Genomic DNA, 22,644 nt, shown 5'->3' on the forward strand with positions numbered 1-22,644 from the left:
AAGCTCTCGCGGTGTTTCATTGTTAATGTTGATCCTGTTTGGGCGTATTGACATCGTGTGGACGTGAGATGTGCAGCCGACGTTTCGGAGGAACATCCTACACACTTCGACGCTGAAGATGGAGGCCATCGTGAACCTCCGAAATGTCAGCCACGCAGTCCACTATGCCAGCACCCCAAAACAGAATCAAAATTAACATTCTAAATTCTATAGTATGTTAAAATTCAATAATTGCCAAGTGTATTTTATTCATTTATTTATTTTTGGGTAATTAACGACGCTTTTTCAGTAGCTCAGACTATATAGCGTAGAGCCAAGTGTATTGTTCGTTAGGTAAAAAATGCACAGGAACAATTGATAATAACAAGGCCCGCATCGGAAACCAGTCGAGGTAGGCGGTGTTCGTCATAAATAGATTCGTGGATATTTTTATATATGTCTTATAATTCGGGTAATCGCAAATCGAAATATCCTTTTTGAGGGACTGTTCGCGTAGTATGATTTGCCTTTATCCAGTACCGCACTTAGCAGGTCTTTCAGACGAGTTGGAAGCGTGCACATTGCCTGGAGGATGTGATCTCCACGTCACTGCAAGTTCTACCCGTTGCTCAATTTCCCGTCAGCCTATTATCCTGCGGCGTAATTAATGCACAGAGGGGTGTTAACATGTCAGAACACTCCAGCAAGAGACATCTGTGAGAGCTATAGGCAATCCTTCAGCGTTCATAAGCATCAGCGTCAAATTTTTATAGCAAGAAGCATGTAAGTCTGTATGTAAGTTGACACTGGGTGTAAGTGTATTACTACGAAACCATGGATGAGTGGAAACATGCTATATTTTTAGAAGGTAAAGGAAGATGACATTATGTTCGGTATCTGCCTTCTTCGGTTCGTTCTGATTTTGTGTTATTGTTTCTAGATAATGATTCTGCCACGTTTGTTATTTCAGACATGAATAAACGAAATCCAAACATTAAACTCTCAATGTATATATTAGGAAGGTACTGAGTTCGTGGTTTTCACCAGGCTCCCCATGCAGAACCGGGGCATTAGCTTAAAACAGGCAATTACCGCATTCCTCAAAATGTTTACTAACTACTTATTATCATCAATCCATCTTTTCCGGCTCGATATAACCTTCGCATTTGAATCAGCGTTGTTCTAGCGTCGGATGAAAGGATGACAGTGAGTAATGAAGTTGAAGGAAGTGGTCGTGGCTCAATTTAAGGTTTTTTTCCTGGAGGAACTAAGGAGAACAACGAAAACCTTAATCAGGATAGCCGGTATCCGGCCGAGATTTGTACCCGGGACCTCCCGAATACGAAACTGGAGCGTTAACCATTTTGGTATTGATAAGTTACCTAGGAATCAATCGATGATGCGTAGTAAAACGTGGAAGGCCTGCCAGTTAATTATTGTATCAATAACAAAGAATATCTTTGAATAGGTCTACTTGACATTTTCTTTCTGAACTCGAAAGTAAATTAAAAGATAAAACATTAATTATGAGGAAGAGACAGACAAACAGTAAGTAAATGTTTATCGGTTATCACACAAACCAAACAAACAAGTGGATTATAAACTTGTAAGCCGATCGCTCGGAAATCAAGTATGTGAACCATAGCAACTGATTATCACATGATGGTTCAGTGACGCACTGGTAACATCACAGCAGTGGTGCTAGTTGAAATAATGAGAAAACGTTTCCCAGGGTGACTGTCGGGTTTCGATTTCCATCTCGTGCTGAAATGCGTGGAGTTTTACTTCCATTCCATCACTGTATTGTGCTGAGGTATAACGAAAAAGTGCGTTATGAAACGAGTTTCGGAACTGAGTAAGTTTTGTGAAGAACTTATGGTTTATCTGTATAATGACATGGAGTGCCCATATTCGTTTCGAAAGATAGATTTATCCGAGATATTTACTGAAGTGTTCTATTTCAGAATATCTGTCGAAACAGGTCACGGTTTGTCCCCGACCCCAAGAAATGCTTTTGGTAGCCGCGGTTTGTATCTTACTCTGGCGTTGAAATCTCCGGTGTAAGGTTCAGATGTGCACGTATACGGAGCCGATCTTCTAACTGTGCTGCTTTGAATAATGATCACTGACAGACACGAATATACGCCAGGAGGTGAAGCTTAATGTATTCTATTACCCTAACATTCTGATAGTTTACCTCTAGAGGAAGACTTTCGAAGACAGCTAAAGTGGCGGCCCAGGTGAATCCTATAGCTGTTCCGAACATATCAACGGTGAAAAGTTTCCAGTGTCTCTGGTGGACATCGAACCCAAGCTAGCCACTCCTTAGGCAGTTACTTTGTTGAGAAAACTTCTATGGTAGTGCGTAAAGAGATGGCGAACCACACCTGATTAATGTATATAAGTTTTCTTCCTACTTCCCAGGAAACACATCGCCTCTACGTTACAAGGAACAACAACAGTTGTTTATTATGGAAACCAAACGGGTCACGCAAATGCACTATAGACGAAATGTTGAGTTTCTGAACGTTAAATTAGCTGATACATGTAGTTACCAGTGTACCTTAAAAGTGGACCGGAGTAGCTCAACCACTAAACGACCTGGCTTCGATTCATATCAAAAGTCAGTATTTTCTTTCCAGCGCCACGCACAGACTCGGTTAGGAACTACCTAATATCCTGTCTCCACGGGTGAAGGCGCGTCAGCGTGATGTTGATTATTAATCGAAATTAAGAATACGCAAAACTTTTCTTCATTTCTAACCAGTCTTGCCTATAATTGTCCTCAAAGATTTACAAGTTGCAACATGGTGTCAGTGCGCAGGTGATCAGTTGGACACCCCTATCTGAATGCGGACAGAGGAAAGGCAAACAAGTTTCTCTCACTGCTACTGTTTTATTTTAATTTCACGAAGTTGTATTTTGTTCTGTGCAGAATAATCTTGGGAAGTGGTCCCTCTTCATTTACATAATCTAATGAAACTGCCTACCAGGTTGGTTATACTACGGACTGGAAGTGTCTGCCTCGGGGGCCACATGCAGAACTCGACTTCTGATTCTGTGTGAAGGTCGGCCGAGTGTCTCGTCACCCGATCCAACTAACATAAGGGCAGCAGGAATGTTTTATGTAGCGGCTTACAAGGCTTGTCTCTCGAAGTTTGTATTCTTTTGAAGGATTGAAGCGCATTAACTGATTTACAAGTCACAGCCGCAAATGTGTTCCTGCGACCAAGCACCATGCCAAAAAGAGATATAGGGCGTCGAGGTAATGCGACGGGTTTACTTAACCGCGTGGCACTACTTGGTCAGCTACACAGTCTGGCCATCTTTACCCTTGTGAAGAATATGTTGTTGTTTTTAATAAGAGGACAAGTTGACTTAAAAGTCATTTCTGACACAGATGTAGCAGACAGAGAATTGTAATTTATCAGTCTGGAATCGAACTCATTTGCCGGTTACAAAGGCTATGGAAAATTTTCTGCACAATTCCGGAAAGGTTTCCACCTTATTATGATTGGCCTCTGTAAACTTAATAGCAAAAATGTGGGAATCGACATGACAGTAAAAACATATACTCCACATCATAGTACAGACATGTTCGTGCGACTCTGAATAACTCATTGGCCTTAATGTTCATTCTACTGTTGCTGACGTATTTAAATGTATCAAATCATTTCCCTGTTTCACCATATCGGAAATTGTTTCAAATAAGAGAAAAGTAGGATCTCAGTGAGGTGCACATTATAAATCTGCTTTTATTTAGAAAATTATAAAATAAGGAGTTGTGGTGGGCCGATATGGATAAAAATTAAATTCTCTTGACGATCCTTTCCTGCTGCAGACTCACAACACCAAATGCAATTTAAATCTTAGAGTTTTTTTGGAGATAGCGCATGAGGACAGAACGATGAACAGACATAACCTCCCCGTTATGCGTTCATTTTGTACAAGTGACACACAACAAATGGAATTCAGAGAGTTGCGAGCACAGGAAAATTTCTGAAGACATTTACGTAAAATTTCCACGTAGTCGCTGGACCAAATTAGAAATCGAAGTGTTTACGACGTTGGTATCAACTTAGCGACCATCAGGAGAGCGATGTTCTTGTGGCGTAATCCGAAGGGCGTGTACTTCATTGCACTACCTTGTTGGTATCGTATTGTGTACTTCACGTGACTGTGCATTGTTTACGCTTTCGAATAAATCAATTACAACTAAATCTGGTATTTCAATGGCAGATATCAGGAAGTTGGCCTTCTGCCCTGTTTCGATTCAGAATTAGTTCTGAAATTGTGAATACTTTAGACCCCATGGACGGGAGATCAGTCCATTGCAAGGCGTCTGTTTATCCAGAATAACACAACACACTGAAACACGGGCTTAAACCCTGATCGAAGCCTGTATTAGACCCCGGAGACTCGATTGGCGACTGGTACCGGATACTGGTCATTATTAAAACGCTTTGATCAAGTTTAGGTCTTTGTGGATGTGCCGTTTAAATTTCAGATGACCCTTGTTTCCAGGAACCACCAGTATGTTTGTGGCACGCAGCGTCTATACATGGGATTCGTGCAGCCTAAACTAATTAAATGTTAATAAAAATTTGTCTCATCAATTATCAGTAACCCTGAAATCTATTAACCATACTGTCACCTAATTAACAGCTTAACACCAATTATTAAACACTCGAAATTTCTTGGGTTGTGGTCTTTGGGTTCTGGTTATACGTGGTCTTAGGTAATCAGATACAAGGCTAAAAGGCGCCGTGACTCAGAAGACCTCAGTCCAATCATTCACTCGTGAAGAACCTCAAATCTAATACTGAGATTGTTTGCCTCGGTCTGGATGTATGTGGAGTGTCATGGAAGTTGTCCCGGATTTTAAAAGTGTATATCACTCCACTCTGCTGAATTCGTACAATGACTGAAGACCTAAGTGATTTTACTCAGTCCATCCGGGATAAATCTGGCATATATAGTACACAATAGCACAATAGAACAACGCCAATTTTCTGTACAATTTACGCATTATTGTGATCTCGTTGAATAGACGTTTATGAAACGCGTTATGAGATATTTATTTTCATTTCTTATTTGATTCTGCCCGACCTGATATGGAGCGCCCAAACCACGAACAAACTTCATAATTACTGAAAAGTATCCCACTCTGGCCTTCTTAGGACGAGTTATTGATCAGTATCTCGATGTGTGTAATGTTCACAATCGTTATACTTAATTTTAAACCGGTGAAGTTGATACGGCGTCGCTGTTACCCATGATACAAGCAGAAATCACAGTATTCTAGTAATTCTTATGCGAGTTATCGATTTGTGTACCATTCATAATCGTTCCCTGTACTAAATGCTAAACAACAAACCGTCGAGCAGTTTATGTGACATAATTGAACAGCCAAAGATAACGTACAAACAGGATAATTTTCTGTTAATTCCCCAGATGTCTGTCTATTATTTGTAGTTATATCGTTTGCGAGTTATCGATTAGTATCGATGTTGTGTCCTACCTCCGACGAGAGCAGTGATCCCCAGTAGCGCTGCTGCGGTGCCAGAGGAATGGACCATCCCTCCTCGGGGCGTGTACACTGTCTTCGCTCTCTCTGCCACTGTACCACTGTGCGCTGATGATGCTGTGACTAGACCACGACCCCGCACGCATGCGCCTGCTCGTATCTCGATACTGATCGATACCAAGCACAACTCTCGACACAAAACTCGAGTCGTACACGAGCACATGGAAAATTCAAAGGCAAAGAAGGATTCTTCTCAGTTTTTTTTATGATTTATATGGTTTGAACACCATTCGAGAATCGGTGAGGGCTTCAACATCGGGTACAATATCAAAATTGGACGCAAAATTTCAGTACCGAGTAAAGAAAAGAACTGCTATTAATTTCGGCATAGTAGCTCTTTTTGAAAGATACAGAACTCAAAATAAAATGCTCCGATACGGTAGATAATGTACCTACTGTAATTCATTTATGTTGAGTCAATTATTGTATTGTTTAATATTTGAAATTGTACTTAACCCTAACAATAAGAAACACGGAAGAAGGGTACCGAAATCCACAAACAATATTCTCATCTTTTGCGTTGGTACAAAATGGAAGTGCGAGAACAGAATCTTATATTTCCTGCCTGTGAATTTTTTCCTTTTAGCTATGAGGGTTGCATAAAGTGACAATTTTTAATATATAAAAGTATCTCATTCTATGTATTTTGAAGTAGTGGACACTTAAGTATTAGAAATTTATCAGTGAGGTTCTTCTGCTTCAGTTTTTTAGACGATCATATGACACCCAGTTTATGAAACACGTAGAGGCCAGCATTAAAAATTCCATTACCCTAAACTGTGTTTTAACCAGGAGGAGCTTGCGTACCACAATAATACATTTATTGAATGATAGGAAAGAATGGATCTTCTGCTGCATGGGAAGAGGGCTGATGGTTGGCCATGTAGTACGCAACGGAGATCAAAGTATAAATTAGGAACTGATCCACCTTCATGTTCTTCTGCCAGTTTCGTGACACCGTGCCCGTTTAGACAGGTCGAATGATGTCTAAGTTCAGATACGTGACAGGACTGTAGGAGGAGGTTTGACATCGCTTTTGATGTTTCACTCTTAATACGGATTGAAATCAGTGAGCCTGATGCAAATACGCCTCATTTAAATACCTTATCTTTTATTAAAACTTTCGCTCCTGCTGACGCTTAGCGAGGTATTTCCATATATTTGAAGATGCTCTACTCGGTTGTGACTCCATGTAGACTAGTAGGTAGAGAACAACGTTTCGGAGAAACATATTGTCTCCATCTTCAGGCCTGAAGATGGTCCAGTCACTAAGGTGGCTTTATGTGTTCCGCTCCTCCGATGAGTGCTAGTTCAGTGCAGGGGCGTCATCGATCGCTGTGTCGTCGTAGCATCTTGCGGGGAATAACCACAAATCGCGACTAACTGGGCAGGTGATGGACTGGAAATACAGACTTATAGGCAATTTTGACCACTTTGCCATGATATTCGTCAGTACTTCCATGCGAATGCTCGGAAATATATTCAGTTGATACAGCTCATTGGTCTAAGAGTAATGAATACCACCTATAAATTATTTGTATTACCTGCAGTGACTATTTCAACACATTCATTATTTATCTTTACATTCGCACACGTTCTTGGAAATGAACACCGCTAGCTGGCAGCAGTGTTAGTGCTGGGAATAAATTAGCAAATCCCCATATTTCGACGACCTCAGCTGAATTCATGGAATTACTACTATTTAAGGTGTTTCCACTCACGCCTGTCTGTTGTGAATAGGGTGATTTTCCCAGGAAACGAATTTGTCCAAACATTTTAACATTAATTATTAACTCAGTGGTACAGAGCCTACTTTGAAAGGGACTTTATCAGTCGGAAAATCCTCTTACATATAAGTAATGCGGTGTAGCCTAACCACAGGCTCAGTTTGTTAAATCCGAATAACTATCGCGCCGCTGCGAGGATAGGCAACTTCTCTGACAGTGTAGTCAGGTAGGTAGGTCTAGATGCAGGCACTGCAGTCGGGCATTGTCTGTTCTCACGGAGTTTCAGACACAAACGTTTCATGAAATGTTTTTTTTTTTTGTTCGCATAAATTAATAGGCATATTTGGACCCGATAGATATGAAGTCAATTTGAAGCTGTAACAGGCATTAATGCCTAATCCCTGATGATGACGATGATGATATGAAGTAACAGCTTTATAGTTTCTCCCACTACTTAATGATAATTTCAGTAGAGATTCGAACATGCACCACAAATGGGAAGCAAGACATTTTAAAGACTTTTTTAAATTAATTATTCGGTTTTTGTCCGTCTAATCACAATTATATTTAAAATTTACAAATAAGATAACTAAAATATCATTTTATGTTCCACATCGAATAATCGATTTACATTTGGAACATTTTTACAACATGTTTCGGTTTCATCGAACCATCTTCAGGTGTAAAATTATATCAAAAAACTTAAAACTCAATTACAATTTCTGTTGTGTAGCTTTTTGGTGATGTTTTCTGGTGATGTTCATATCCAGATTATTTTCATATATTGGAGCAAATGTATTGTTTTGAAGTGAAATGCTTTTGATGTTCTACATCGGCCAAAGATGATAGTGTAGACACGTTGATGTGTCGATGTGGAACAAAAAATGATATTTTAATTATTTTATTTGTAAATTGTAAATATAATTGTGATTAGACGGACAAAAACCGAATAATTAATTTAATATTTGATTCACAATATGACGCAATTATACTATCTTATGAAAGACTTTTTTGTCAAAATGGATCTTCTGTAAATAGTTTTCTTTGGCTGAGAATTATATCTAACTTGATCACAATATATCCCGTTGATGGGTTTTTGTTGCGGCAGTGATGAACATACGTGTTACACAGTTTCCCTTTCGTCCTTTCATTTTGTACATGTTTTCGTTTTGTTCGCTTTCATGCCTTTGAGCTTAGGCGTGATAACATCTTGTATGGGCTATTCAACAGTCATTTACCTCCATTTTTATCCATTTTTTCAATCCGCGGTATATTATTACATGCGCGTTGTTTTATAAAGGTACGCAGAAAAAAATCGATGTATCCCACACTGTGAGATCTGTAATTGCCGGTGCAAGTCTGCAGTGGCATCCGAAGGCAGTTTCTGGCTTCCAGGTTACCATTGCACTGCATCCATTACGAAACTCTTAATGTTTCTGTTTTGTGTTCTGCGTATTTTTGGAAAAGGGAAGGAACAGATCGCTCAGTGTTTATAGCAGCCATGATGCCCGTAAATCCCAATTTCTCTGTTTTTCAGGAATGTGACCCTCGGCGGTTAGCGTGGAATTTTTGTACTGAGATTAACGTTCAGGGACTGGAAGAATTTGGCCTTTCCATCGCCTTGCATTGCTATCATTTTGTTCGTTTACGTTACAGAGGCCCGCAGTCACGGCGTCGGGTACTACGGCTTCGCACAGGACGAGGCGAAGCGACGCGCTCAGCAGGACGCCCTGTCTAAGCTGCGACAGGAGACGCAACGCGAACAGGTCGCCGCCCAAGGGCTTCGGGAGAGACGCCAGCAGCAGCTGCAGGCCAGGTTGAAGGCCGCTCGACAGAGGAAGCGGGCCCGCTTGGGCCTGCCTCCGGAGGAGGACGGTAAGAATTCGACTTGACGCTCTCAAACCCGCGGTCGGAAGGTTTCTGTGTACATTTTCCACTCATGGATGCTTACAGTTCGAGATTCTGTATGTGGTAATAGAATGCCACGGAACTTTACCTCCGCTCCTCTATACGCGTTGATGCCTTGGCGCGACGTGTCTGTTGGTAACTCTGTGGCCTGTCCCTCGTTGCAGAGCCAGACGTGTCTGTGCAGCCAGAAGAAGATGAAGACGAAGCAGAAGCATCAGAAAGTGAGGAGAAAGAAGTAATCGAACTGGATCCAAAACCGGAACCAGCAACAAGGAAACAGCCGCAAGTTCGGCCTTGGGATATCGGCAAAGAGGGAGTGAAGGAGGGTGAGTTGTTGGCTTTCTTCCTTTCTATTGCGTATCTTAATTGTTATATTTATTTGATTTATCTACTAAGATATATAACGATCTAAATATCAATATATTTATTGGTGTTCTGCTAAATATAATACAAATAGAATATATTATTTGTTAAGTTTGTAAGCCTTTATCAGATGTTTAAAATTAAACTTAGAATGGAAGATACAGTGGTATGGATTCAAACTTTAACAGTAAATTTTATGGCCTGTTGCAGTCATGTCACAAGAAGACTGGGTTAAACAGAAGCGATGTGAACGTCCACAGGAGTTTGCACCACCGAGGTCATATCAGCCTGATTTTGTTCCGAACCCTGCTGCAGTGTTGCCAGAGAAACGAAAACCAACATTATTCTTCTCGTCAAAGAAACCTCACGGCACTCTGAGAAACTCTACAGACAAAGGCACCAAGAGATCAAATATCAGGATTGAGGAATGTGATGAAGACATGACTACATGTGGAAGAGGAGATGAGATTCAACCCCTGGTTACATTCCGGGTTGACAGATCATCATCACATAAACCTAAGAGGACTTTGGGATGCGGGTCACATAGTAGAGATATGGGGGATGATGAACAGACTGAGCGTGGTAAAGGAGCAGAAATTCCGCCCCCTCCAACATTTGAATACTATGGTCCATCATTCAGTGGGACAAGACAGGAAAAAGGAAAGGCCAGGATGAATGATCTGGAGAGCTCCGTCACTGCGGGGCTCCGGTTTCTTCGTAAGCAGGCAGAAGAGCGAGAGAATCAGCGAGAGAAAGGTCTGCTTGACATTGTCTAGCTTGCACATTTCTTTTTACTAATGTTCAGATTATTCATTTATATAAGAAGGTGTCGACTGAAAGCGTTGTTCTACGGCTAACTCTGATGGACGTCTATAATGGGAGGTGGCCTAAGATTATGTTTACACAAGTGGAAAGAGGACATTTAACTCTGTTGGCAACTTTTGCTACATCATTTAAAGCCGAGCCCAGACATGTGGCATATATTGATCACATGCTTGGGAAACTTGCAGCTTGCATCGATGATCCGTAGCGCTGAATACTGGAACACACTTTTTCCTTCTGAAACTGTTTTATCATTGCTAGGTAGAGCAATGACTGCAAACATACTGCTATGGCCATATTAAAACAACAACAATAAAACTTATTGTATGACTAACATTCTTTGCAAATAAGCATATTAAACAATAGTGTGGACTCCTCATTAAGTAGTCTATTTGTGTGACCATTTGCAAAATACACTTTTGCAGAACCTGGGTGTTCATTACTGTTACAATGAAAGCCCACCTGTCCTGAGATAATGTATCCATTTCATATCTTCACAACCTGTTTCTATAAGATCCATTTCAAAATCATCCTCCCATCTCCTTTTTGATTTCTAAGAGATTTTTATACCAATGTTGTGTTTCCCATGCAAGCTTTATACCTATCTCACCTTCATTATAAATTTAATACTCTGAGAATACCATGTGATTGCATAAATGCATCATGAAGTTCCTCATTTTACAGTACCCTCTATTCGCAGAATCTTTAATCCCTTTTATGTCCAAACATTTACAATAACACTCTCGTTTAAAATACTTGTAAGAAACCGCATTTCCCATTCATACAAAACAGTTAGGAAAATGGTTGTTTAATGTATCTGGTTATGTCAATGATAGATTGAACTGTACTGAAGGCTACTTAAGTTTTGTTTTGATGCCAGTAAACATTTGTTAAATTCATACGTTGATCTTTGACAGCAGAATCTGGTACCATATGATTTGGGAGATAGTTGCAAACACTGTGCACATGTGGAGTGCTCATATTCTTTCTTTCTGCATTGGGTGAAGTACTTGTTAAGAATCATGTAAATTTATTACACAAGATTGCCAGTAGTTATTTCATTTTTAGGTGTAGTAACAGTATTTTCATAGTATGTTTAAAATGATAAAAACTATTTAAACTCAGTAAGTTTCAGAACTTGCAGAAGATGTGGCTCTTGTATTTCTGAACATAATTATTCTGTAGTTATACTTTTCTGTTGCTTTCTGCTTTTGCAAGAAACCATGGATGTACTGCTGTACTCTGCATCATGTTGAAGCTGCATGAATGAATGGTTTATTGGCTGATATGCCACACAATTATCAGCATGTCAAACTAATCAAAAACCAGTAAGGAGGAAAATCTGTATTAATAACAAAACCCTAGAACAAGTTAATACTTTCAGTTATTTGGGATATCACCTGCCCTATGAGGAAGAAAAAGATCTGGATGTGAAAATAACAGCTTGAAACCAATTTTTCAAACCAAATATAATATAAAATTATACCAGAATTAAAATTTATAAGATTCTTGCTAAAACAACTGTCGTGGTAGTGAATCACAGACTAGCTGATGTTATGATACAAAAAGATTGATATCAGCAGAAATGCATTTCATAAGAACTTTGGGTTAAACACTTTTCAATCACAAAAGTAATGAATTATAGAATTATAGAAAAGCAACTAAACATTACACCAATAATAAATTTTATAACACAGTACCGGAAAAATTGAAAAGAATGTACACGGAATGATTTCAGGTAGGATACCACCAAAAAGGAAAGAGATGTCTGGGCCGACCCCTCGAACGATGGAAGGATTCTGTTTTGTAATGCCCATAACAAGCCACAAGGCTTATACTGGAAAGGAAGAATAAGAAGAAACATCAAATTACAAGTATAAATCTAACCTAACCAAGTATCTTACACAATTTTCTCACAAGAGATGTAATGGTGTCGGGTGCTAAGGAAAATTTTTCTACTTGAGGGAGATTAAGTAACACGTTTATGGAGAGTATTTCATAATGATGGGTTTCATAATTTGCACTCATCATCTAATATCCTTACAATGATCAAGTCACTCAGGATGAGACACGAAGGAAAAGAACAGCATGTGTGGAAGATAAATTCATACAGAATTTTAATTACAAAACCTGAAGAGCTAGGCATAATGTATAAACAATATTAAAATGGATCATACAGAAACAGGAAGTGAGGATAGGGTCAGGTGGAAGGTTGTCATGAACATGTAATGATCAATTAGGTTCCAAGCAATATGGGGAGTTTGACTAGCTGACCAACTATCAGCTACTCAAGGACTACTTCATGGAGTTTGTTTACAAAATAAATAAGTAAATCACAGTGTTTAGACGAACATCTCAAATTGAGACAGATTTTTATTTACATAACATAACACAAATTTATCACATGCATACAGAGTTATAATTGCAGACTTTAAACTGAAAGGCATCTGATGTACTTGCAGAAATATAACAAGAGTTTTGTTTAGTAACAGCAGCTCAAACCATGCCAAAAGCAGCATCTTAGTAGCTAATAAGTGCAATGGAAAGATGTTACACTGTACAGAAAAATGTGCAGGTTCAAATGGCTAAGCCAAACACAGACACAATGCAATACATGGTCTTGTTCTCCCAGCGAACTGTGCAACTGCCATCTGTACTGTTATCCCAGAAACAAGAGCTAGCAGTGTGAAGTCCTGCCCCATTCTTCTGCATTATTGTACAAGTCACTGAAAATACACAAAATTTGTTATCATTATATTGACTGCCACATCTTGAAGTAATGAGACCAGTCAGAGACAAAAACAGAGAAGGATAATTACGTTCTGAGCATGTTAACTGGATTACAGTGGTTCAAGACAGGGTTCAGTAGTTACCATATGTGATAAGTTTAAGACCTACATCACAGTGGATGATTCCTTATTTATAACTATTTGTTCTTACTGGTAAAAATATATTTATATCAGAGCTAGTACAACCTCTGTGTATGAAAATGAATTCAAATAGTTCAAGCATGTGCCCTTCTCACTATATATATTTTTTTGTGTGTGATGATATCATCTGCAAGCATCCAATGAGAAATTAGGGAATGATTCTGAATAGCTAATTAATTAATAAGAATTTGGAAGTAGTCAGGTATATTTTAAGATACAATACCAGCAGGAAAAGCAAGATCTATATAAGGATAGCCAATTACTTTGCCTGGAGTTTCAAATGGGTATCCCCAAAATATTAAGTTGAACTACAGTACCCTGTTGACAGCATTATAATACAGATTGAAGGTATTAATCAGCAGGCTAAGTAAGAAGAGTGGAATCATTATATCCACAATGAAAAACAACTCTCCTTGCAGGACAATTTTTTTTCGTGCCACACCGAAATTTCAAAAAGTGTTTTACAACACATTGGGAAGGGTCAACCATGGCCACTTCTATAACCTAAAGGTCTATCTATACATTATACATCTATCACATTAATGTGTAAAAATATGTCTAACTAATTATTCATATTCTGGCCAAAGACACAAGCAACACTGCAGTAAATGTCACATTAACCTACTTTCTAATAAGATCACCAAATTTCAAAACTGTCACAATTATATTTTTGAAGTTGGTACTCCAAACGGCCAACAAATTTATAACTCAATCATGAAATCATCACATCAAAAGTAATAAAGCTCTTGCAGCATACCAATATATTTAAATGGTTTTTGTAGTTTCGTCAATGCTCCTAAACATGCCTCAACAACAGATGATGTCCATTGATTTACTTTGTTGTGCTGATATGCATTTCCTCCAATCGAATTTTCTATTGCTTCTTTAATTATAGTGCTAACTTCGTCCACCACAAATTGTGTCTGAAACATAGAAAATTGTAAATTAAGAATCAATCTAAATTACGACTTATTAGAACATATTAAGTAAAAGATATACTTGCTTCGTCAGTGGACAATTCGTCCATGGTTTCGCCTTCTCTTGAATCTTTCTTCGACAGCACAGTCCTACGTTGTATCGATAGTATCATACAGTGACAGCGTAAAATGATTGAAGCGACAGGTTAATGAGTTTGTTTACAAGTTGCATTAATTCAAGGAAGTCCGTCTTAACGCATATATTGCTCTCCTGACGTAAACAAAACATCGTTTAACAACGTAAAGACATTTTGTAAAATTTTACTTTTGTTATTATATGTCATGTGTGTTCGTGTATGTTGGTATTATTTTAATCTAAGATTTTGGTTACTTAATGTTGGTTGCTATGAACCATTCATTTTATTCGATTTCGAAATTGGGTGTATGTGCTATTAGTAGTATTTACGAGGGTTATTTAGGTGATTCGTGGATTTAATAAGCTTGGCTTGTATCGGAAAGGGAGGCAAAATTGTAGGTAGTAGTGGATATGATGATGCTGAAGCCATTTTTTGGTAAAAAAAATAAGATTGATCGTCAAGTTGCCTTCGTTGTCATAAACATTTAATGTGCCTCTTTTCATCGCCACAGGTATAGTTCATTGTCTTTTCGCAGCATTTTTACCATTTTGAATTCATAGAGAACATCTTATTTTGTATTTAGGCAAAGCACACGTTATGTAAGGATCTCCATGCCACATGAAACATTTTTAAATTTACTAGTTGTACCTCTATTTTGTCTAAAGGTGCGTAATAGTATCATAAAGGAGATTTGTGAAATGTCTTCTTAATTTCAGGTACCAGCTTAACTTGGTAACATTCTTGAGGATACGTGTATTGATGGCTGTATGTTTATTTATTTATTACGTATACAATGCATTGTGCCGAAGTCTGCAAGAGTCATCGAAGATCCTGTCCAATACAGCCACATTTGCTGTTAACACTGCTGTGCATTCTTGCAGTGCCAAGCCTGGAACTTGTCACCAATCTTATGGGAAGGCCTGGCGAGGGGTACTACATTGAAGTAAAAATTGGATCACCACCTCAAACTGTAGGTTGATCATTATTTTTCAGCCTGAACATTTGTAAGCAGAATAAATTTGACATTGATACTAATTTAGACTGTAGGTAGTGACATATGGATTAAAATCCAAACTATAGGGCATGCATGCCACAATGTATGTTTTGGAAGGGGGAAGGTTAATGTGCTAGTTCTGCTTTCTGCTTAGTTTTGGTTAGCTTTGGTGGATCTATACAGTAATCAGCACTTATACTCAGTTTGAACTCTGCATTTGTTTCTGTAACTATAATTACTTTCATATACCTTGAAATTTGTATCTGTATGGTCATGTGATGTGGTGCAAAATGTTCCCCCTTATAATTAATACATATTGCTGAGTTGTGACACTGTAACATTGCTGCTTTCAGTTCAATGTTCTTGTGGATACAGGAAGCACAAATTTTGCCATTGCTGCAGCCCCAGATCCAAATGTGGAGAATTTTTTCAACAGTTCAAAGTAAGTATTTTGTTTTTACACACATTTTAGTGTTAGTAGATTTTCGGTTACCACATTAACAACAGGCTCATCCACTTATCCCTTTTAATGTTATATCCCATTGCACTGGTAAAATAAATACTAGCTCATATTTTTGTAGAAGAAATATATGTATGTGAAGTGCTTTGTTTGACAAGTGGCTCTACTAGTCGTATTTGGTCTAATGGTTTGGAACTGAAGAATCTGTTGTTTAATCAGCAGCAATTTGCTGCTATAGTTTTTGACAACATGGCTATTTAAGATTCAGCATTTATTTGCTATGAGGATTATAGAGTTCAATAAGGAGTTTTGATTAATTTGTTAAGCATGATATTGCTGTTGCTTTTTATGTTTTGGTCTGTTTCAGTTCAAACACTTATGTATCCCACCACAAGAAGGTCTCTGTCCTGTACACACAGGGTTTCTGGGGTGGAGAGTTGGGAAGTGATGTCCTTAACTTTCCCCCTCTCTTCACTCCTCTAGTGAGATGTGATATTGCTGCCATAAAAACATCACACAATTTCTACATGAATGGTTCCCACTGGCAGGTACAGTATGTTGACTTGAAGGGCATTTTCATATGACTTGCACTTCCTTCCACTCCAAAGAGGTTTTCTACTTCTAGCACATGGGTTTTGATGAAATAAAAAATTTGAACCTGTATTTATGGCTTTCAATTGTAAAAGTTAGATTGTTGGATTAGAATCCGAGAAGCTTTATGCCCATGTCATTACATGCCTGCATGTTCCTGTGCATAGGCACTGTCACAACTTTACCTTTAGTTCTCTTTTTCTGATATTGTAGATTATTTTTGAGAGAGCAGTTGGTACAATACTGAGTCAGCCTGATAATTTAGCTTTTTTATGGCAGGCATCATTTGACAACGATGATACATGTGTTGACAATTTTGTTTTTAGATTCCCTGATATTATTAGCTGATGTAGCATTATTACAGTATTTTTTGGAAGGAATTTGTTGTAGACGATTTGTGTTGATTTCAGGGTATTCTGGGGCTAGCATACCCTGTGATAGCACAACCCGATCGGAATGTTGTCTCGTGGCTTGAAGCACTCCAGCATCTGAAGAACAACCAAAGTGTTGCATTTGCACTAGAGCTCTGTGGATCTGAAGGTGATGGAAGCAAACATACTGGTGTGTTTGAGATATTGGGTAAGAGCCTTTGATTTCAATCTAGATCAGTATAATGGAATCTGAAGTTCAATCAACTTTTCTTTGTCTTCTAGTGGCTTTTAAACCAATATTAAATCTAAATGTATTTCTTATTTTCTCCACATCCGGTCCTTACCAGTTTACTTTGCTATTGTTTATTTCAGGAAATGGGAATGAAGGAGCAGAGCTGTGGACATCACCCATAGTGAGAGAGTGGTTTTATGAATTATTACTGCTTGGTATCAGTATTGGCAATAAAACAGTTGATCTGTCCTGCCGAAAGTTCAATACAGACAAAACTATTCTGGACAGTGGCACAACCAGCCTAATGTTACCAACTGAGGTATAGTGTGGAGTCCTTTGAGGACTAGAAGAGAAACCATCGTTGATATTTGTCCATTATTAGACGTTAGTGTTATTGGTGTCAGTCCTTTGGGTCCTGCTACTGTAGTATTTATTAATAACATAGTTAAGACCTAATGATCTTAAACATTATTGCTACTATTGTCCGTGAGCCACAAGAGTAGACGTGGTCTTGTCAGCTGTTGCTTGTGTGGCAGGGGGAAAGTGGGTTCTGCGCATGCGCTGGTGATATATTCCTTACCTAAGAACATTGTGCTATCAGTCAGTCAGTCAGTACATTAGCTCACGACGTACGGCCTGTATAAGCTGCAGGTGTCTCTCGGTCCGCTAGTAACACAGAATTCTACCCCACCTCCCTCAAAGATGTCAGGTCTACTCTCGTGGCTCGCGGACAATAAACTATGTCCCTTGAATTAAATTACGAAGTATTTAGAGATTGTTGCTGCCTCCATTATCGGGGCAGCAAAGACCTTTGAAATGTTGGTAAACTTCTACCAAACTACACAGCACTGCAGTCCAGAAGACTGACTGCTTTCAAATGGAAGATTTTTTGTCTAATTTCAACATTAAAAAAGCATGGGTCAGCTTTGAGGTGCCACAAATTTTTGGGAAGTACCACTGAAGTGATATGCAAAAGCAATGTGTGAGAGATGGATATGTTTAAAGGTCAGGATTTATGAGGTACCACAGGTTTGATCAAGTACCACTGATGCATGACTACATACCAGTAGAGTTCATTTCTATCATAAGAAACAAATACCATTTCAATGTGTATTCCTTGTGTGACAAACTAGAGTTTTCTAGTTCCAACTGTTGCACAAAGTTATTCCTCCACTTGTTCACTCGTGCAGGTGTTCAACGTGGTGGTGAAGTTGTTGAACTCGTCCATTACACAACAGAGTGTTCCGATTTCTGATGACTTCTTGATGCTCCAGAAGATGTTTTGTTGGAAGGACCCTCTGGACTGGACTCACTTTCCCAACATTAGTCTTTCCTTAGCTCACTCAGACACCTCATACTTTGTTCTACAACTGCCTCCGCAGGTATGTTGTCCTGTTTACAGCAAACAAAACTGTGAAAAAATGAGTGTCCATAGACAAGTCTGACTAATGCCTGTTGTTCCAGTCCTATATAAAGAGGGTGTCCAACAACTCTGAGGTGCTTGGCCTACAGAACTGCTATAAGTTATGTATCAAGTCTTCCAAGACGGGAACAGTGCTAGGTATGCTTTATATTTGTTATATCATACAAGAATACACGTAAAAAATATGATAATGAACTCAAGAGATAGTTCGCAATTATAATGAGAAGTATTAATAATTTATTACAATGCTAATTCAATTGCAGATGTTAGGTAGTGTGAGGGTTAAGTAAGGATTTGGAAGGAAACATCATGGAACATATAAAGGTGCTATCTCAGTATTTTCCTGTACAGACTGAGGAAAACTATAAACACTGAGTTTGGATATCCAGTTTCTTAATCAAGGTTCATTTTGGTTGCCTTAAAAATAATAATTGAGAGTGTTAACTACACCAGTCTGCTTCATAATGGTACATATTGAAGATTTAAGAGAATGAGGGAAATTGAAATGTTTAAGGCACTGCAGTTCCTCCATCATCAATAACCAAGAAAAAGAAATTCCCTTCTGGTCGCTTGTGGTGTAATGCTGTGTGCTTATTGGCATGTTATAGGCGTTGTTGTAATGGAGGGTTTCCGCATAGTCTTCAATCGGAGCAGCAAGACCGTTGGGTTTGCTAAGTCTCCATGTGGCCCGGCAGTAGATGTGTTTGGACCATTCAAAACAAAACGTGGTAAAGTAAAATTTGTGTTTAATTGCTGTATGCTGTGCTTATTAAAGGAGAGCATATTGTCTTGAGTTTAGCTGTACACTACTGCATCAGAACAAGCACCAGTTATGAGTGAAGTAATTGTGTAACAGGACTAATATCAAGTATTAAATTTGATGTAAATCATCATCAGATGATGTCAGATTTGTTATTCATTTTCTTTCTTTACTCTGAAGTTTCTGTTGCGGTATGGTCGAGAATGGTATTGCTGCTGTGCTGTGATACTTTGTTCTGTCCGCAGACATGAAGAGATGTGTGAATCCAACACCACTTCCAAATATAAGTGCCTTAACTGTGGCTGCATACGTCATAGCAGGTGGGTTACATTTCCTCCAGTGGTATGACCTTGATACCAACTGGCTGATGATTCAAAAGTTATTAAACAAACATGAAAATATCATAACCCTTCTGTATAGGCTATGACCAGGGATTAACACACTGGTTTCACATAATGGAGGTCTGAGAATTCATGGCAGTGCATGTTGGATTTGTATTGGGTAAAACAGTACTAGGGTCAGTTTTTAAGTTAATATTTGACTCTTTCCTGCCGTGCTCTTAGGCTTTCAAGTTCTTAAGCTCCTGAGGTGTGCTATGGCAAGTACATCAACAAACCTCAATGTATAGTTGGGGCTTTACTTCTGATGTTGCACTTGGCTAGATTTGGGGTGAAGAAATTAAATTATGTAAGGAAAGTGGAGTAAGGCCTTTCACAAGTTGTAAAATGTTACTGTGAGGGAAGATTACACATTACTAGTGTCCTGGAGAATATTTGGAACAACAAGGAGTAAAGTTAATAGAAAAAATTAGGATGTTGTATAACAAGGAACTTTGATTTATACCAGGGGTTCTCAACTTTAATACACATGCAGCCCTCCAGTTTGTTTTTTGTACCATGTACTTTTTTAATGTTATTTCATGTTTTTAATGAAAAATAGTTTTATCAGAAAACATTCTGTTACTGACGTCACTATTTGTCAGTATTATGAGTAAGTCTGCAGCTTATTGAAAAATGTCAACAAGAGCTAGAATGCATCTCATTGATGAATTCTTTGAGGGATGCGTGCAGATCATAACATAAATTAAACTGGATATTGAAAGAAATGTAAGCAAAAACAGTATTATATCTTACTAATGGCAGATTTTGTGAAAGAAAATTATTGATTGATGTATGAACCATTTGCAGCAGTAAATCAGTAGTAGTTTTAATAAATTGTCCTCATTTATAATCTTGTAGCCTTTGAGTCAATACAAAATTGTGAATGTGGTTCTAGATCTGGATATGGTTCAGAAATCCTGATTTATACAGACTACGTAGTATTTTTGGGGTAGTGAAATCTATGAGGGTATGATGGTGGCCTGGGCATGTACCTCAGATAGGACAAAAGAATTTTTTTTGGAGATTCCTATTGGAAGACATAACACTCTTGGATTATGAGCATTAAAATGGATCTTCAGGAAGTAGGTTGTGTGTATTGGAAATTGTAGGAACTGGCTGTTGATTGTGCCAGTGATGCGCTGTGGAGCAGTGTTAAGCATGTTTATTGTGTTGTTCTGTTTTCTTGAAAAGTTTTAAAATTACACTTGCAGATTTGAATGTTTCATCTTTTATCTCCTTCCTTTCCACTCTTCTCTCTGTTTATAATTTCCTGTGTTTGTATATAATTACTTATGACAACATAAGTGTTTGGTTCAAATTACTGGCAGCACTAACAAGCATGTATGGTGTGCTGGTGGGATACATCTTGTGTCACTGGCTGTGGGAGACGTACATCAAGCAGAAGATGACTAGAAGCATGAGTGAGACCAGTATCGTGAGCAGCAACTGAGGATGCCAGTCTGTGATCCGTGCACCTTATTTGAGAGGTGCTGCTGTCACTGTGTGTAATGTACTTATCTATTGAAGTTTCTTTACATCTTCATATTTTATATCTACATAGAGTGAAATTTCTATTTTACATACTTGAAGAGAAGACTAAATTTTGATGTAAAATTGGGAAATTTATGAGGGAAATAAAAAGTGTGAGTGTGTGTATATACTAAAAGTACAAAAATAACACTTGTTATATAATAATATTATTTGTTGCCCCCTATTGAGCATTTTTTATTTTATTAAAATTATTTCATCAAATTATATAATGGTGACTGAGAAGTGTAGAATTGGCTGGATATAACCAGAAAGGAGTATTTTTGTGGGATAATCAACCGTTTAAATCTCAACTTATGGTATTACAGCTTCATGTATAAACACTTTTTAGTTTTAGTAGTGTCCTGCTGGTGTGTGTGTTTTTACTGTGAATTTCTGTAGTCCTTTGGGTTTTTTTTTGTAGTGGACCAGATTCTTTGCTATGATTAATATGAACTTTAAATTATATTTCAGTTTAATATTTTTATCATACTAGAGACTTCTGCAGAAGAGGTAATTAAGTATGTGTTCATGTTTTATCAGCAAAATGCAGGGTGAAAGTATAATATAAAGGTAGCTAATAAATCTTTCAAAATGTGGCATAGTACAAATATTTTGAATTTTGGTAACAAATCAAAATTAAATTTAAGAAGTAAAGAGCAGAGGAGAATGCATATCATTCAGCTCAGTATTATTGGCTGTCTGTCTCTTAACTGAATTGTCTTTCTCTGTATATTCTGTGTATTGAAATTGAGCACAATGATTTGGGTACAGTATTGAAACTAAGAGTGTGGAAAGCTTGTAAAAGTGCTCATGATGAAACCCTGTATAAAAAGTGTGTGTACATATATATATAATTATACATACATACACAGTGGCGTTGCATACCGTTGTACAATACCAGCACCATTTTAATATAATTATTGTTGGTGGTAGTGGTGGTTACAGCAGTAACATATTTTCTATTTCTGAAAAGTATATTACACAAGCATAGTTGAATTACCAGTATTTTAGTCTATTATGTTCTAACAAGAGCACTTTGTGCTAACATACATTCTGTTTCTGAAAGTTGATGCAGCCATGGATTAGTTCCTTGGACAGTGTTGTTACAGAGTTGGTATCTTTCTCTTTTGTGTAAATCTGCATTTCAAACTATATTGGGTACAACTTATATTTATTTAAGCCAACAAGTATGTTTCAAAATTTAACGCTTATCTCATGATTTCAAATGACGTTCAAAGAATATGTTTGACAATTTCAGAGTAGAAATGCCAAACTAACCAGATGGGCTGGTTTTTAGGTTAGGTTAGGCGGGTCTGTGTTGACCTTCGGCAATAAACAATTTATCGAATATCAGAATCGATAGTACAATTACTCGCGTGATATAAACAATAATTTCTGACAAGAAACCGCATGCTCTTTGCTTGTAATAAGTATTTTAAAGCCGTATTAAGCGATAGTATGTATAGTTCACATCTTTACCGCGCTTCCTATGCGTCATATTCCTTGGTCCAGCAACAGCATACTCATCTGTGC

The 22,644-nt window shown here is 38.0% G+C and overlaps 4 protein-coding genes across 6 annotated transcripts in view; 2 read left to right on the forward strand and 2 right to left on the reverse strand.

Moving 5' to 3' along the window:
- The window catches only part of LOC110835301 (uncharacterized), a 47,064-nt gene extending 41,405 nt beyond the window's left edge, over positions 1-5,659 (reverse strand). The window contains exon 1 of the mRNA XM_087356024.1: positions 5,501-5,659. Within this exon, the coding sequence (XP_087212150.1) occupies positions 5,501-5,558 (58 nt within the window). The 5' untranslated portion in view covers positions 5,559-5,659. The remainder of the gene's footprint in view (positions 1-5,500) is intronic.
- LOC110839382 (uncharacterized) overlaps positions 1-10,765 on the forward strand; it is a 57,938-nt gene extending 47,173 nt beyond the window's left edge. For both annotated transcript variants that reach the window (XM_087355848.1, XM_087355842.1), the window contains exons 5-7: positions 8,950-9,168; positions 9,366-9,527; positions 9,775-10,765. In XM_087355848.1, the coding sequence (XP_087211974.1) occupies positions 8,950-9,168; positions 9,366-9,527; positions 9,775-10,340 (947 nt within the window). In that variant the 3' untranslated portion in view covers positions 10,341-10,765. The remainder of the gene's footprint in view (positions 1-8,949; positions 9,169-9,365; positions 9,528-9,774) is intronic.
- A 1,962-nt stretch (positions 10,766-12,727) lies between these two features.
- On the reverse strand, positions 12,728-14,459 carry Dlc90F (dynein light chain 90F). Its single transcript, XM_022083549.2, has 3 exons — positions 14,320-14,459; positions 14,074-14,239; positions 12,728-13,112 (listed from the first exon to the last, which is right to left on the reverse strand). The coding sequence occupies exons 1-3, from the start codon at positions 14,404-14,406 to the stop codon at positions 12,964-12,966; spliced, it is 402 nt and encodes a 133-aa protein (XP_021939241.1). The 5' UTR covers positions 14,407-14,459; the 3' UTR covers positions 12,728-12,963.
- On the forward strand, positions 14,398-21,985 carry LOC110839383 (beta-secretase 1). Of its 2 annotated transcripts, none has more exons than XM_022083548.2 (11): positions 14,398-14,533; positions 15,087-15,340; positions 15,718-15,806; positions 16,192-16,372; positions 16,826-16,994; positions 17,159-17,337; positions 18,209-18,400; positions 18,483-18,579; positions 19,050-19,169; positions 19,447-19,521; positions 20,910-21,985. In XM_022083548.2, exons 2-11 carry the CDS (start codon positions 15,164-15,166, stop codon positions 21,029-21,031), a joined length of 1,401 nt encoding a protein of 466 aa, XP_021939240.1. In that variant the 5' UTR covers positions 14,398-14,533; positions 15,087-15,163; the 3' UTR covers positions 21,032-21,985. The 2 variants fall into 2 exon arrangements, with proteins under 2 accessions (XP_021939240.1, XP_021939239.1); XM_022083547.2 differs by lacking the exon at positions 14,398-14,533 and adding an exon at positions 14,658-14,881.
- The last annotated feature ends 659 nt before the right edge of the window (positions 21,986-22,644 follow it).

Source organism: Zootermopsis nevadensis, unplaced genomic scaffold, assembly GCF_977971745.1.
Source record: "Zootermopsis nevadensis isolate Lab colony 2312 unplaced genomic scaffold, Znev_1.0 Znev_ptg000002l, whole genome shotgun sequence".
In the NCBI taxonomy this organism is placed as follows: Eukaryota; Metazoa; Arthropoda; class Insecta; order Blattodea; family Termopsidae; genus Zootermopsis; species Zootermopsis nevadensis.